At 34.4% G+C, this 17,067-nt stretch overlaps 1 protein-coding gene across 3 annotated transcripts in view; it reads right to left on the minus strand.

The window, feature by feature from the left end:
* RNF24 (ring finger protein 24) overlaps positions 1–17,067 on the minus strand; it is a 58,451-nt gene that overhangs the window by 19,815 nt on the left and 21,569 nt on the right. For 2 of the 3 annotated variants that reach the window (XM_031434193.2, XM_064475853.1), the window contains one exon: positions 423–572. In XM_031434193.2, the coding sequence (XP_031290053.1) occupies positions 423–565 (143 nt within the window). In that variant the 5' untranslated portion in view covers positions 566–572. Of the gene's footprint in view, positions 1–422; positions 573–12,598; positions 12,734–17,067 lie in introns of all 3 variants that reach the window. The other variant, XM_064475852.1, reaches the window with a different exon arrangement.

Here is a 17,067-nt window from a genome sequence, read left to right on the forward strand (position 1 = left end):
AGCAACAAATGGAAGCTTAAGATCTTCTTGAGACCACAAGAACCTGTTTAAAGGCTTGGATCTTGTTTTGGACACTGTTTTCTAATCCCTAATGATTTTAGCTAACAATGAGGCAACACCCTCCTGAAAAGCAATCTTGAAATTTCTGTGAAAGTAGATTAAATCCTAGGGACAATGACATAGGTGTATCTGGGCCAGGTGCAAGTATGTCAGAAAAATAAATGAGGACAATTTTCCCCTATAGTGTAAAACACCTCATCAGCAGATAAGACTGAATAAAGATGTTTTACTGATCAGTAACCCACAGCAGGTTAAAATGTTAAGCCACCTTAATTTTAGAAAATTTGCTAATTATTATATTTATAAAAAATTTAATCTAAGGGTAGAACATATTTTGAAGCAACACAATGAAAACTGATTACCTAATCAAGTAGCAACAGAAGAGTAAACTAAGGATGAAGACAAATATAGCAGTGCCAAAAACCACAATATATATGTTGAGCGGCAGATTCTGAAATCCAATATTAGGCATCCTGAAGTTGTAATGCAGGAAATCCGAGCTCATGGATGAACTAAGGAAAGAAAAGAATGGAAATAAGTTAGGTTACAAAGATAAGAACCAAGATAGCATTATCTTTGCACATGTACAGAGGCAAATTTTTTCTTAAGGCTTGACCCCATTTGAAACAATTATGATAGACAAAGGGTTAATATCCTTGTCATTAATCATGCCACAAATATTTATTGAGTACGTACTATGTACTTGGCACTATCCCAGAAGCTTGAGCTCCTACACGAAAAGCTTTATAAAAAGGTATTCATGGAGAGCTATTCCACTGAAATAATGCTAGTAATCAATATCAATAAACATATGAAAAAGTTCAATCCCAAAGAAATGCAAAGGAAAAAAAAGGACAAGTGTCAAGATTTTAAAAACTCCTTAAACTTTAAAGTAGTAATATTAATAATGGTAAAATACTGGAAATAACTTAGATATCTCACAAGGAGATAATGATTAAATAATTATGTAGAGTCATGTTATAATATTGTTAGGTCATGTAAACCTGTTTTCAGTAAATTTTAACTTTTAATAAAGATACATGGGAAAAATGAATCAGGATATAGCTTGTATATAAAATATGATCCCGATTTTGTGAAAGGTTGAAAAAAAGGTAGATTATATATTATATATATATGTGTGTGTGTAGCAGGAAAAAGTCTGAAAGCTAACAAATCAAAATATTAACAGTGGCTTGTGGTTTACTAGTCATTTTGATTTTCTTCTTTAAAAAAAAACCCTTTATTAAGTCAGGCTCTGTTATAAGCATTTTATTGGCTTTATTTAATTTAATTCTCACATAAAACTTCTATAGGTAGGTACCATAATATGTCCCCATTTTATAGATATAGAGACTTTAGGCCACATAGTCATGACTGACCAAATATGTATGGGGGCCAAGGCATGTATCTTTTCCAATTAGTGTTTTGTTTTGTTTTGTTTTTGATAAATACCCAGGAGTGGAATTGCTGGTCATACGGTAGCTCTAGTTTTAGTTTTTGGAGAAACCTTCATACTGTCTTCCATAGTGGCTGCACCAATCTGCATTCCCATCAACAGTATACAAGGCTTCCCTTTTCTCCACATCCTTGCCAACACTTGTTATTTGTAGTCTTTTTGATGATAGCCATTCTAACAGGTGTGAGGTGATATCTCATTGTGGTTTTAATTTGCATTTCTCTGATGATTAACATTGTTGAGCATCTTTTCATGCGCCTATTGACCACTTGTATGTCTTCTTTGGAAAAATGCCTATTCAGATCTGCCCATTTTTTAATTGGGTTGTTTGTTTTTTTGATATTGAGTTGTATGAGCTATTTATTTACTTTGGATATTAACCCCTTATCGGTCATATCATTTGCAAATATTTTCTCCCATTCAGTAGGTTATCTTTTTGCTTTGGGGATGGTTTCCTTTGCTGTGCTGTTTCTTTTTTTCTTGATATATGTACCACAATTTCCCTATCCATTCATCCACAGGTGGACATTTGGGTTCTCTCCACCTTTTGGCTGTTGTGAATAGTGCTAATATGAACATTTGTGTACAAGGATTTGCTTGAGTACCTGTCTTCACTTCTTTTGGGTATATTCCTAGGAGTGGAATTGCTGGGCTATATAATAATTCTATGTTTAACTTTTTGAGGAACCACCAAAATGTTTTCCACAGTGGCTGTATCATTTTATATTCCTACCAGCAATGTATGAGGGTTCAAATTTCTTCATATCCTTACAAACACTTGTTGTTTCTGTGCTATTTTCAAAATATCCTTCCTTGTGGGTGTGAAGTGGTATTTCATTATTGTGGGAGCCCATGACTGGGTTAACAAATTGTAACAGACCCCAGCCACTTATCTCCTTAAAGAAGATGTGCTTAGTAACTGCCTTGAGGTTTTGGCAATGACGGAGGCCGCCAGTTATAAACGCTGGGCATGCCTGCTGTTAGTCTTCTATCCCCAAAACAGCCTTGGGCTGGAATGGTAAAAAGCTGCAGACTCAGAGGTGAGAAGGCTGGTTAGCCAATGATAGGTAAGATCCCCTGAGGGGGCAACCTAAGACAGGCACAGCCCGCCTGAGCCCAAGAAAATCTTGTTAAGCAGCTGATTCTCATTCCGCCCTGATAAGCTAAAAGGCTCAACACCATTATGATTCACCAAAAAGGGTCTTCTGACCTTGAGCCAAACACCAACAATAAACAAAGCCTTTGTACTCATTGTGATCCCACCCTGTCCTTCCCTAAATTCCCCCTTCGACTGTACTCAATAAATATGAGAGATTTGAGAGGCTCATGGAGTTGGCTACTGACTCCCTCTTGCTCTCTTCCCCAGAGTCTTGAGTAATTCATTCCATCTCGGTGGGACTTCTGCTGGCCAGAACCCACAACTGGTGACGAACCCACACATTATGGTTTTGGTTTGTATTTTCCTAGTGACTAATGATGTTGAGTATCTTTTCATGTGCTTATTTCATTTGTATATCTTCTTTGGAGAAATGGCTACTTAAATCCTTTGCCCATTTTTAAATTGGGCTGTCGTCTTGTTGAGTTGCAAGAGTTCTTTCTGTATTCTGAATACTAAACCATTACTAGATAAATGACTTACAAATATTCTCTCACATTTTGTAGCTTTTCACTTTCTTTATAATGTCCTTTGAGACAGAAAAAATTTAAGTCTACTTTTTTGGCTTTTTTTTCTTTTGTGGCTCATGCTTTTGATGTCGTATCTAAGAATTCATTGCTAAACCCGAGGTCATGGATATTTACCTCTAAGTTTTCTTTTGAGAGTTTTCTAGTTTTAGCTCTTCTATTTAGGTCATTGGTTCATTGTGAGTTAATTTTTGTATAGGATATGAAGAAGGAGTACAACATGATTCTATTGTATGTGTATATCCAGTTGTTCCAGCACCATTTGTTAGACTATTTTTCCCCATTCCATGGTCTTCAGATTCTTGTCAAAAATCAACTGGTCCTAGATGTTTGGGGTTTATTTCTAGATTCTCAAATCTATCCCATTGGTCTATATATCTATCTTTATGCCAGTACCACAGTTTTGATCACTGTAGCTTTGTTTACTATGTCTGTGAGTCTGTTTCTGTTGTGTAGACAAGTTCATTAGTATCTCCTTTTTTCTTTTTTTAGATTCCACATATGAGTGATATCATATGTTATTTTTCTTTCTCTTTCTGGCTTACTTCACTTAGAATGATGAACTCCAGGCCCATCCATGTTGCTGCAAATGACATTATTTTTCTCTTTTTTATGGCTAAGTAGCATTCCATTGTATAAATATACCATAACTTCTTTATCCAGTCATCTGTTGATAGACATTTAGGTTTCCATGTTTTGGCTATTGTAAATCGTGCTGCTATTAAAAATGGGGTGCAAGTATCTTTTCAAATTAGAGTTCCCACCAGATATATGCCCAGGAGTGGGATTGCTGGATCATATGGTAAGCCTATTTTTAGTTTTTTGAGAAATCTCCACACTGTTTTCCAGAGTAGCTGCACCAACTACATTTCCACCAACAGTGTAGGAGGATTTCCATAAGAGTTTGAGGACTGCTTTTCTATTTCTGCAAAAAGATAATTGGAATTTTGATAGGGATTGGACTGAAACTGCAGATTGCTTTGAGCAGTCAGTCACCCCACTATTTTGGTTTGTTGTGTTTTCTTTTTCATCCAGCTCAGAATGTTTTCTAATTTTCCTTGTTTTTTCTTCTTTAACACATGGGCTACTTAGAAATGTAATGTTTAATATCCAAATATTTGTGGGTTTCCCAAACTTCCTTCTTTTGATGACTTGTAATTTAATTCCACCCTGGTCAGAGCACATACTTTGTTAGGTTTCAATCCTTTTAAATTTACTGAGACTTGTTTTATGACCTAGCACATGAGTTGGCAAACTATGCATGGCTTCTTTGTTTTTATAAAGAAAGTTTAGTGGGACACAGTCATTCCCATATTAAAGTGTTGTCTATGGCTACTTTTGAGTTAAAATAGCAGAGTTGAGTAGCTGTGACAGAGACTGCATAGACAACAAGGCTAAAATATTTACTCTGTGGCTCCTTAAGAAACTTTTTACCAACCCCTGGTCTACCATATGACTGTTCACTGAGTGCTTAAGAAGAATGTGTATTCTGCTCATTAGGTAGAGTGTTCTATAAGTGTCAGTTAGGTCAAGTTGGTTGATAGTGTTTTTCAACTCTTACGTACCTTTAGTGATTTTTGGTATAGTTGTTCTACCCATTATTGGGAGTGAGGTACTGAAGTTTTCAACTATTATTGTTGCATTATCTATTTTCCCTTTTAATTTTGTCAGTTTTTGCTGTGTGCATTTTGGGTTAGGCTGACATATCTTCCTGATGAATTGACCATTTTATTATAAAACATCTCATTCTGTCTCTATTAAGTTTTTGTTTGTTTTAAATTCTAGTTTGTTTGATATTGGCATATTCTTGGCAAGATGTATCTTTTCCCATCATTTTATGTCTTTGAATATAAGGAATGCCTCTTGTAAACAACACATAGTTGGACCTTTATATTTTTCACTCAGTCAGTCAGTGTCTGCCTTTAGTTGATATTTTATTGACATAACTGTAGATTCACACATAGTTGTAAGAAATAACAGAGATCCTTTGCCATGTTTCCCACAATGGTAACATTTTACCATATAAAATCACAACTGTGTAGATTTATAATATATCACAAACAGCCAAAGGATGTTGATGTAATCAACATTACTCAGATTTTTCCCAATTTCACTTGTACTCATTTGTGTATGCATGCATGTGTGTGTCTCTACCACCCAGACAAGATACTGAACAGTTCCAATACCACAAGGATCTCTCGTGTTACCCTTTTATAATCATACACACTTCTGTCCTTTACTCTTATTACCTAACTAGCCTCTGGTGATAACCAATCTGTCCTCTATGTCTAAAATGTTGTCATTTCAAAAATGATACATAAATGGAACTAAAAAGTCTATAGCTTTTTGGAGTTAGCTTTTTTCACTCAGTGTAATTTTCTGGAGATTCATCCAGGTTGCTGCATGTATCAATAGTTTGTACCTTTTTATTTATTATTATAAGATTATGTATGTATTAGGTTATTTACCCACTCATCTGCTGAAGGACATCTGGGTTGTTTCCACTTTTTGGCTATTACCAAAAAAGCTACTATGAACATTTGGATATAAGTTTTTCTGTGAACATAAATTTTTATTCCTCAGCCCAGGAGAGCTTTCTTGATTTTTAAACTATATATACATTTATTTTCTTAGTGATTACTCTATAGATTACAACATGTATCTTATCACAATATACTTCAGAGTAATATTAATTTAATTCCAGTAAATTACAGAAAATTTGTTCCAACACAGTTCCATTCCTTCTCTACTCTTTTGTGATATTATTTTCATATATATTATGTTCTATATGTAAGTCTGACACAGAATCACAATGATTGCTTTATATAATTCTGTGTCTTTTAAAGATTTTTAAAAAGGAGAAAACATATAGAGTCTTTTGTATTTACCCATATATTTACCTTTACCAGTACTCTTCATTTCTACCTTTGGATTCAAATTACTATCTGGTATTATTTCCTTGATCTGATATAGCTCCATTTGCTCTGCTTCTTTTTGTGATATTATTTTCATTTAGATTATATCTTTATAAGTTACAAGCACAGTGATACATTTTAATAATTATTATTTTATGCAAGTATCTTCTACTTCTTGAAATAATTAAAAGCAACAGCAACAAGGGATGTTGACTATGATATGAAGCTCACTTTTCTTGATCATCTCACTTTTCCTCTTCATACCAAAATCTGTGTTCCAATAAGTGTCACACAACCCAGAACTGGAAGTCTTAAGGTCCAGGTGGCTCCTCACAGCTTGATCATGTTGTTCATAATTTTTTTTCTCTAACTTGTTCACTAAAAAAAGAAAGCTTTTGGCAAATTAGAATTAGCTTACTTCTTTGTTCTTTATTGAGTATCTTTAGGGCCTCTCGAGAATATTTCCTAAAAAATCTTTCAGTGGGTAGATGGGAGGGAAATTTTTAAATTTCAAAAATATGTGATTGTACAATAGAAAAATCTAAGCTTTCAGATCAAAAGGATGTGCTTGGGTACCATAAAGAATTATTAGGGGAAAGAAAAGACCTACATTTAGACAGTTATTGGTAAAATTTCTGCATTCTAAGATAGAAAAACTATGACAAATTTCAAGAAAGAAAAGTCAAGTTGCTACAATGGAAAGTATATGTCAGACTTGTCCTAGGCCACAGGTAGTAGAGTGGTCTTAGGCTTAAGGAGTCAGAGAACCTGGGGTTTAATCACGGATTTGGCAGGGACTTTGAGCATGTTACTTACCTTTTCTATGCCTCAGTTTCCTCATCTAATAAGGTAGAATAATAGTAGTAATTATTTACTAGAGTTTCATAGGAATTAAATGACTCAATATATGAAAAGCACCTAGAATAGTATCTGGGTACATAGTGTATACTTGAGAAATGTTAGCTATCATGATTATTAACTAAAACACTGAATAATACAAGACATCAAAGGTCACTGTCTATACCTCCATCAAAAGACATTCTGGTTGCAGAAAGATGGCATAGACATACATTTCCTATTTCTCCACCTAAATATAACTAAAAACTCTGGGCGTTACATATGAAACAATGGGAAGTTCATGAGAATACTCCGAAAGATGATGGGAAGAAAGCACACTAGCTAAGGACCTCAAAACTCAAGAAACAATATGGTATTGAGTTCCCTGAGATTTCTTTTTGTCTCATATATCCCAGACTTGGAGCTGGAGAAGTTAGCAATCCAGAAATCAGAGCAGGTGAAGACAAAAATAGCCTCCCAAAACCTGTTCTCTCTGACCACCAGACCACAAAAAGGGTAGTCTAGCAAGGCAGAAAACTTTCAGACAGTAACTGCTCTACTCCAGTCAAACATCCCAGAAAAAACTATGGCCCAGCCTACATGTGCCAGCAAAGGCTGAATGGACAGCCTAGATTTTCACCCTGGCCAGGAAGTGACAAAATGCCCTAAGCCTGGGGTAGTATCAGAAAATGCCAAATAGGAGGCTGGAAATTGTTTCCTGCCAGGTGGTAATGAGGCCTCATCTCTCTAATGTCAGTGAAGACCACATGTGAAGGGAGCCTGGACTTCCACCTTTATCTAGCAGTAATAAGGTGACTGTACCCTTCTCTACTGGGGTGGTGACAGAGGAGGTATAGTGCAGAATCAGGATTTTACCATTATCTAGCAGCAATGAGCACCTATCCCTCCCAGTCAAAGTTGTGAAAGTAAAGACAAAGAAAAAAAACCAAACAAGCCCTTGAAAGCAACCAGAGACAAATGTATATTACCTTTAGTGGAAAAACAATTTGAAAGAGAGCAAATTTCTTATCAGAAATAATAGACGAGGCCAGAAGGAAGTGGACATTTTTAAAGTGCAGAACGAAATGTCAACCTAGAATGCTATATCCAATGAAAATACCCTTCAGAAATGAAATATGAAATCAAGGCATCCTTACATAAAGAAAAACAAAGAGAATATGTTGACATAAGACCTACTCTGAAAGAATAACTATAGGAACTTATTTTAACAGAAAGGAAATAAGAAAAGGAATCTGGGAACATAAAAAGGAAAAAAGAACATGGTAAGTAAAAATATGGTAAATACAATAAACTTTCCTTCTCTTGAGTTTTCTAAATTATGTTTGATAATTGAAGAAAAAATGATAATTATCTAATGCGGTTTTAAATGTATGCAGAGGAAATATTTAAGTATATTATACATAAGAGAAAGTAAAGAAACATAAAGGAAGGTAAGGTTTCCAGTGTTCATTCAAACTGGTAAAATGGTGACAACAGTAGATAGCATATATGTAATATAATACCTAGGGCAATCACTAAGAAAGCTGTACAAACAGATACATTCACAACACTACAGAAAAATCAAAATGGACTTCAAACAATTGTTCAAGTAACAAAGAAACAGAAAACAGAAGAAGCAGAAAACAAAAATTAAATTGGTAGGCTTAAGCTCTAATATACCAATAATTATATCAACTATAGTCTAAATCTAACAGTTACAACACAGAAATGGGCAGAGTGAATTTAAAAACATGACCCAATAATATGCTATCCACATGAACTCTCTTCAAAAATAACCATATGGGCAGCTTGAAAATAAAAGGATGGAAAAAGATATATATCATGCAAGCATAAATTTTAAAAAAGCATAAGTGGTTTTATTAAATATCAGACAAGGTAGACTTCAGAGCAAATAAAATTACCAGAAAGAGAATAGAACATTATATAATGACAAAATGGTCAATCTAGTAAGAAGACATAATAATCATGAATGTGTGTGTACAAAGCAGTAGAGATGCAAAATATGTGAAGCAAAAACTGGTATGACTGAAAGGAGAAACAGACAAATTCACAATTATACCTGGAGACTTCAACAGTCTCTCTCAATAATTGATGGAAGATTAAATAGAAAATTGATAGAAAATAAGCAGGTTAAAGAAAAAGTCAACAACAATTCACATTAACCAACAGGATCTAATGAAAATTTATAGAATACTCTAACTAATAACATCAGAATATATTCTTTCAAGTGTTCCTGGGACATATACCAAGACAGACCATACCCTGGGCCATAAAACAAACCTCAACAAACTTTAAAAAACTGAAGTTGTACAAATGTGTTTTCACATATAATGGAATCAGACTAGAAATCAATAACAGAGAGATAACAGGAAAATCTCCAAATAGCTGAAAACTAATCACCACACTTCTAAATAATACATGGGTCAGTAAGAGGTCTCAAAGAAAATTTTTTTAAAAAGTGAATTGATTTAAATGGAAATACAACATACCAACATTTGTGGGACACAGGTAAAGCAATGCTCAGAGGGAAATTCATACCATTAAATGCAAGCATTAGAAAAGGAGAATCTCAAATCAATAATCTAAGCTCCTACATCAAGAATCTAGAAAAAGAGCAAAATAAACCCAAGTTAAGCAGAAAGAATACTCATCTCTGATAGTGAGCACTCCATGAAAAACTAGCTGCAAAAAAACACACCATGGCAACTGAACATAGATAGTGACTTTCTTTGAGCTTTTTACTTATATATCACTTAAAATAATTATGAAGGACACAGATCACCAAATATCACTTTCGTTTTGGACTAGCTGACCTAGAGAATATCTTTCTGACAAGAAAAATTGCAAATGGGCAAGTTGTCTCTCAAGGCCCTGCCCAAACAGGACAGTGCCCAAACACTGTGCTTTAGAAGATACAATAGTTTTTTGCTTTCTAATATAGCCAAAGATGGTCTCAGGAACACATTATGAGAAAACCGTAACACATCCCTGTTTTTCAGCTAGAACATAGAAACCAGTTGCAGAAGAGATCTTTCTCTCAGATTTATGACTGGGGTTCAGCTGATGTGACGAGTCACAGTGTGGCCTAACTGGATTGGCCAGTACCTGGCCCTATTGCAATAATCTGAGCCCGAGAGAATTAGATGGCAGTTTCTTTGTCTGAATTAATAGTCAGGGGTAGATGTGGAGCCTCTGCAGCTCGCCCACAGCTGGCTGCTCTGCACCATGTCGGTGGCCACTAAAACTGTAAGAACATCTATTACTAGTTGAATTTGGTAGATTTCACTACTAGACAATATAGGCATTTGCTTGAATATGCATAAACTATCCCCGGAAGTATACTGATAGCATGAGCTGCGTTTGGTGAAGGGACAAGGAATCTAGAGAGGACTTTTCACTGCATATATGCATTTATTTATATCTATATCTATCTCCTTTTGTATCTTTTGAATTTAAAGTAAAAAATCAGTGACGTATTTGACTGATATTTGTCTACAATTGCATATAAAAGCTAGGAGAGACAATGGTATTAAAGGATTTAAAGAAAGAAAGTCTTAGTAGAAGTCCATCCGTATAGAAGCATATATATAGATTTAAACATACATTTCTTCTTGTTCCCAGAGTGTGCCAATGAATGTCAAACACTTAGTTCCCCCATAAAACATTTCTACACTAGGGAAGAATACTTCAAGTGCAGCAGGCAAACATTTTAAAAAACCACTTATGTTCCTTTATTCTAACTTTAACCTTACCAAATTATACACTATTTTAAATCCTGTTTTCCTCACCTGACTCACCTAAGGGAAAGAGTGCAAAAAGCTTACTCAAGTCAATGTTCAAGTTCACCTGAAAATGCTATTTCCCATGACAAATCTATTAACTGGCAGTCTTGTAAGCTTTTGTTAGCAAGATTCTCCTAGGCCTTGATTATCTCTGAGTAAAGGTAAAGTTGCACTTCCTTATGTATAGAGGCCCAGACCCAGAATGCTGCAGCTCGGGGTAGGGGGGTGGGGGAGTGGGATTCTGCACTGAGATGTTTTGTGCCTGAATACCTAAGGTAACGCTCCAGGATGACACCACCACCTCACTTCCTTCAAAGCGCTCTAGTCTCTATCACTTAAATTCAGAAGTTCCTCTGCATTCCCCAACTTTTATAATTTTCTCTGGTACTTGGCTATTGGAAATTCTTCTAAGATATCAGGGTTCAAAAATCTTTTGTCTTCAAAAGGCAGACAGCTAGGTATGATAATTGTATGGTATTTTGTAAATATTTCTCTAAATGTATCGTCTTTCTATTGTTTGAGTTGCAAAGTCTAAGGTCACTCTTATCCTTTATTCTCCAGAGGACATTTCTTCCTTTCCAGTTTGAAAAAACTAGTAAGTAGGTATTGAGTATACTGTCTTTAAGTGCCAAATCTGGAAAATAAGTACTCCATAAAATCACAACCTATAGGCAAAGGTCTATTTTTCTCTACGATAACTTCAATTTTATCTTTACTGAGGCTTTCTCCTATCTGCAATCTACCCCTACTCTCCCAATTATTTAGAGGAGAGTTGCAGGAGCAAAAAATTAAGTCTACAGGATTTGTTATAACCTATTCATCTATTCCATTTGTATTTTAACCTGGATCTTTCCATTTCGCATCAATTTTACTGACTGTACTATTATTTAAATGCCATTTTTTTAAAGGGATGTTGTAAGTTTTATTATACTTTTTTTTTATCACAGTGCTTTAGGTTTTTATTTTATTTTGTTTTAAAATTCTAACCAGTTCCTTTTAATGATCTCTGTGTCTTTCCTTCTTTTCAGCCTTATTATTAACAATTCCATTCCTTTAGGAGTGGCTTTTTTTCTGTTTGTTCTGTTATCATTGTCTTCTCTGGGTTTGTACACACTTTTCTCTTTTTTGGTGTTGCCAAGGTTTTAAAATCATGCCTAAGGTGCTATCTTTATTTGTCATAATTGAAATCTGTCTTCTTAAACATTTTTAATTTCAGATGTTTGTTATTTTGGCGGGTCTATTTTTACTCTGTCATATTTCTAGTTATTATTCTGTCAGCTCCTTACTTTCCTTCCATTTTTCTGTAAAGTCTCTATTTTCAATTTAAATCATTCCATCAGATTTTCATGATACTTCACCTTGAAGATAGTGAAGGATTCAGATCTGATGTCTTGGATTCCCCTTGGACTTCTATCCCAGGCACAACCACACATACACTATAATTCCACAAATAATCTGCTTATTAGCCTTTAACCATTGATTCCTATTTAATGCATAGTCTTGTGATTAAGGATGGAACTCTTAAGAGGATGGGTTGTAGAAAAAAAGAGCACAGAGTAATGCTGAGATGGGGGAGGATGAAATCAAAGACAAGTTGTAAGGGAGGAAAATACTCTCAGGTTGAACTTCACATAATTACACCAAGGCAGTGAAAAGAAATAAAAAGCAATGTGCAGTTCTCACCCTCAATATGAAATAAACCCTAGGTGTAATATAATACCTGCTTAACTTTAGAAAAAAGCGGATTTCCCCCCCAAGAAAACAACATGTTTTTCCCACAACAAGCAAATCAAAATGCAATAGGAGAACAATGCCTATGTTACTCAAAACCACACTCTAATTACCTGCGAATGTTTAATTTTCAACATCTCTCAAGTTTGATGAATGGGCCAGTGAGCCTCTTTCTTTAGAGTCAGATCTTATTCTATATTAATGGCTTATCATCTCCTGGTTCTTGTACAGGTGGGCATAATAGACACCTGCAGAGCACAAAACAAATATAATTCTTAAAGATTTGATAGGTGCTTCTAGTTGCTGGAGTAAACAGTACTTATTGTTGACATAATGTTAATCTACTTATTTACTGGGATTAATATAAAAATGGATCATGAAAAATCTTTAATAGAAAATTTTTTGAAAAAGTTTTGATTGAGTAATAGATATATTATTGGAGAAATGGTTGTATCTTTTTTGTTCCTTCAAGAAAACCAACCTGATTGTAAAGAAGGAATTAAAATTATTATTTGCAGATGATAGTAAAATAAAAAGAATCTCATTAAAAGAACAACAAAAAAGAATACTTTACTAATAAATACACATAACATATTAAAAATATGAAAAGTACAAAAGAGGATGTGAGTAACTGAAAAGATATATCTGCTTCTTGGTTGTGGAAACGCAATATTAGAAAGATAACAATTTTCCTTAAATCTGTAAATTTAATGGAGACACAACAAAAAAGTACTGACTTAATTTGACTCTTTCAAGAGAGAAGAGGGTGGTTAAAGAAGCTAATTCTAGTTCAACAGGAAAATGAAATTGACAGAACAGCCAGAAATATTCCAAAAAGGAAAAACCTGCATTATTACCACATGAATTGACAGATTAACAAGACAGGATAGAGATATGGTAGGTTAGTCATAGCTGCTGTTTGCCAAATATTTTCAGTTTTCCATTTAGGCACATGCACGACTACACTTCCTGGCCTCTTACATTGGAGCCACGTAATGAACACTTGTTACTGAATTGTAAAGGGAATTGATGTTTGTCACTTTCAGGCTAAACATTTTATTGATGGAGTGAGACTCTCCCGAACTCTCTTTTCCTTTGCTAAGATAAATGGTAATGTTCAAGATGACAACAACCCTGTTAGTCTAAGCTTTTGAGTAAGGAGATATGGAGCAGAGCCCCTAGCCAACCCTTGATGGACATGTACCAAAATGAAAGAAATTTCCTGTTACAAGCCACTAAAATTTCGAGGTTGTTTGTGACTAGGGCATAACCTAGCCTATCCTGGCGGACACAAGAAAGTTGAAGAGCAGCCCAAATTCGTGTAGAAAAGTTGATATTACCCATTAGTGGGAGAAACCACTCTTTGACATTATTAGTGAAACTGTCAGTTAGTAAAACTGTCAGCCTCCATGAGAGCAACTTAGCAAAATTACGCAGAGACTTACCCACTGACCCAGCAATTCCGCATTTAAGAATTTAGCTTTCCAGTGTGCTTATATGTGTACTCAAAGACACACGTACCAGGCTCTTCTTTTCAGCCTTGTTTGGAATAGCAAAAGATTGGAAGCAATCTAAATATGCAACTGGTTAAATTATAGTATCTAAACATAATCTAATTTTGCAATTGTTAAAAAAAATGCTGTAGATCTATAGATGTGTTGATTTGGCACAGTTTTCATGATAAAATTACTAAGTAAATAAAACAAAAACAAAGTACGGAACAGTATATGTAGCATATTACTATTAATGTAAAAAGAATTAAGAGAGAAACTAGCTTTGTATATGCCTAAAATGTCTTTGGGAGGAAACATAAAAAACTGTTACCAGTGATAGCCTCTGACAGGGCTGAGAGGAGACTGACCTTTCACTGAATAATTACTTATGATACCTTAGGTCTTTGATAGTAATGTGCATATTATATATTACTTATTAAAGAGAATAAAATAAAATTTTAATTGTAAATGGAAATAGTAATAAGTTCTCTGTGTTGTTTATAAAGATTTTTAAGGACTTCTCAAACTTGGTTCTTATTTAAAAGACTTGGTTGGAAACCCTGGCCTTATCTGGATAGATTTGGTGAGGAAAATTTTCCACAAAGATTATTGTTAGCCAGTTCCTAAGTATCCTGTAGCTCTCTGTCTTATATCAACATTTGCTTAGATAAGGTAATTACTGAATGATTTTAATCCCTCCTTTATAATTACATATATATAAATTGTTTCTTCTCTGAGTTGTCTAATGTCTTTAGAATAATGTTAAAACCAATGTAAAGAATGGACATTCTTGTCTTATTCATAATCTAATGAGATTGTTGTTTTATCAGTAAATAGGATGTGTATAGCTTGAGACACACATAAACATACACACACATTTACCATATTAAGGAACTTTCCAACTATTCTTAATAAATTACTTTCTACTGAATTGGAAAATGTGTTCCAGGATAAAGGAACTTACCCATTTATTTTACCAATTCAGTAACAACCAGTCTTTTAAAATATTTCTCTTTACTCAAAGGTAAGCACTTGAGGACTACTGATGAGCAGCTTTGACTTCACCAGATCTTCTATTTCTTTGACCTCTCTTAGTTTTGGCTTTAGATTGGGATTTTTGAAAAAGAGCTTGATTGACCTATGTGAGGCTGCTGTACGAAGCGGGTAAATCAACAGCCAGTAAACATAGCAGGAAAAATAATTAAGAAAGATCTGGTTGAAGGCACACAGCTCTCCTTCACCAAACACTGAGTCAGAGCATTTAACTATCTGAAATACGGACCTAGAATCCATTTTATGTCTCTCAGATTGAAAAAAAACAAAATTTCATCATAGACAGTTAGTAGCACTACTTAAGTATTTGCCAAGCTCCCCATTTTCAATTTGTTATAGAATAATTTACTTTTGGAAACAAACTACAAGGTTATAGGTTTTATATAATTGGTAGATTGGAGACTGTATCTTTCTAGGGTCTCTCTTGAAAAGAGCTCCACAGATTCCAAGGATGGTTTTTGCTTTAAATTTCAGGAAAACTAACAAACTAGGGGATTTCATATTTGAAATTCTCTTCCTAGAGTCATGACTTTCAAAGCAAAAGGGCTAGACATTGGCTTAAATAAGTAAGGAAAAAATGTGCATGTAAAACTCTCTATATTAAATGGATCATAATGTTTAACTTACTGCTTTGCATTTCTCAGTCACATTGGTTCAAGTTCAAATGGATTGTTAATGATAAAATATTCAATATCATAAGCACTATTATAAATGTCCCCTATGGATTCTGACTGCACACAATGGAGCAATCAATTAATCTAAGAAAAATCTCGGAGAGCCAGCCTGAGCCTGTATATCCCCCAAACCAGGGAATCTTTTTTTCTTCAAATAATTTTTTAGGATATTAATCAAAATAAACATTTTGCATAGTGTTTTAGAGAGTCTATGACTGGCATTCACATAATAAATCTCATTTAATCCTTATAATCAATGTGGGGTAGATATACTCCTCTATATTCAAAGGAAGAAACTCAGAAAGGTCAAGCTGGTTGCCCAGACTGAAACGGACTGAAACCTATGTCTGAAACCAAATCCCTTACTCTTCCCACGAGATCCTGCTGCTGTCTTCCACAGATCAGACTACATTTGCACTGCACTGTCAGTGTTTGAAAGGATGCACAAATGAAACAATTTCTGTGACTGTTTCCAGTGGGCAGTGAGTTTGCTGATGCATCCTGGGTTATTGCCGTAAACAAAGAGGCCCAGGAAAAGCCAAAACCATAATTTTCAAACAAGTTGAAACAGTTAAAAAAAATGTATAATATATATATAAAAGAAACTTTAAATTTTGAAATAATTTTAGATTTACAGAGAAGTTCACAAGTTCCCATATACTCTTTTTTCAATATATATTTTTATTGAAGTATAATCAGTTTACAATGTTGTGTCAATTTCTGGTGTACAGCACAATATTTCAGTCACATAGGAACATATATATATTGGTTTTCATATTCTTTTTCACCTTAAATTACTACAAGATATTGAATATGGTTCCCTGTGCTATACAGTATAAACTTGTTTATCTCACAAGTTCCCATATACTCTTCACTTAACCTTCTCTAATGTTAAAATCTTAGACAACCATAGTATGACAGGAAATCAACACTGATACAATACTATTCACTAAGCTGCAAACTTGACTCAAATTTCACCAGTTTCCCCACTAATGTCCCTTTTCTTTTCTAGGATCCAACCCAAGATCCCATATCACATTTAGTTATGTCTTTTAGTCTTCTCCAATCTGACAAAGAACTGTGTCCTTTAAATTCAAATTAATTAAGGTTTATTTTATTCTGAAAATGTCATGGCATTTCTAGAAATAGCACTGAATATTGAAAACCTGCCTTGGGAATTACTGTATCCATGTGATAACCAAGAAAACACCCTGAAATAAAGAGCTATAGTGGCTCTAAAGATGGAAAAAAAGAGTCACCCTTTAAATAAAAGGAAGAGTTGTTTGTGATAGTCTGAATAGGTCAGTTAACACACTCGTCCACAGAAAAGAAATCACCAATCAGTTATAACTCCCTGGAAAA

Source organism: Camelus dromedarius, chromosome 18 (assembly GCF_036321535.1).
Source record: "Camelus dromedarius isolate mCamDro1 chromosome 18, mCamDro1.pat, whole genome shotgun sequence".
NCBI lineage: Eukaryota > Metazoa > Chordata > Mammalia > Artiodactyla > Camelidae > Camelus > Camelus dromedarius.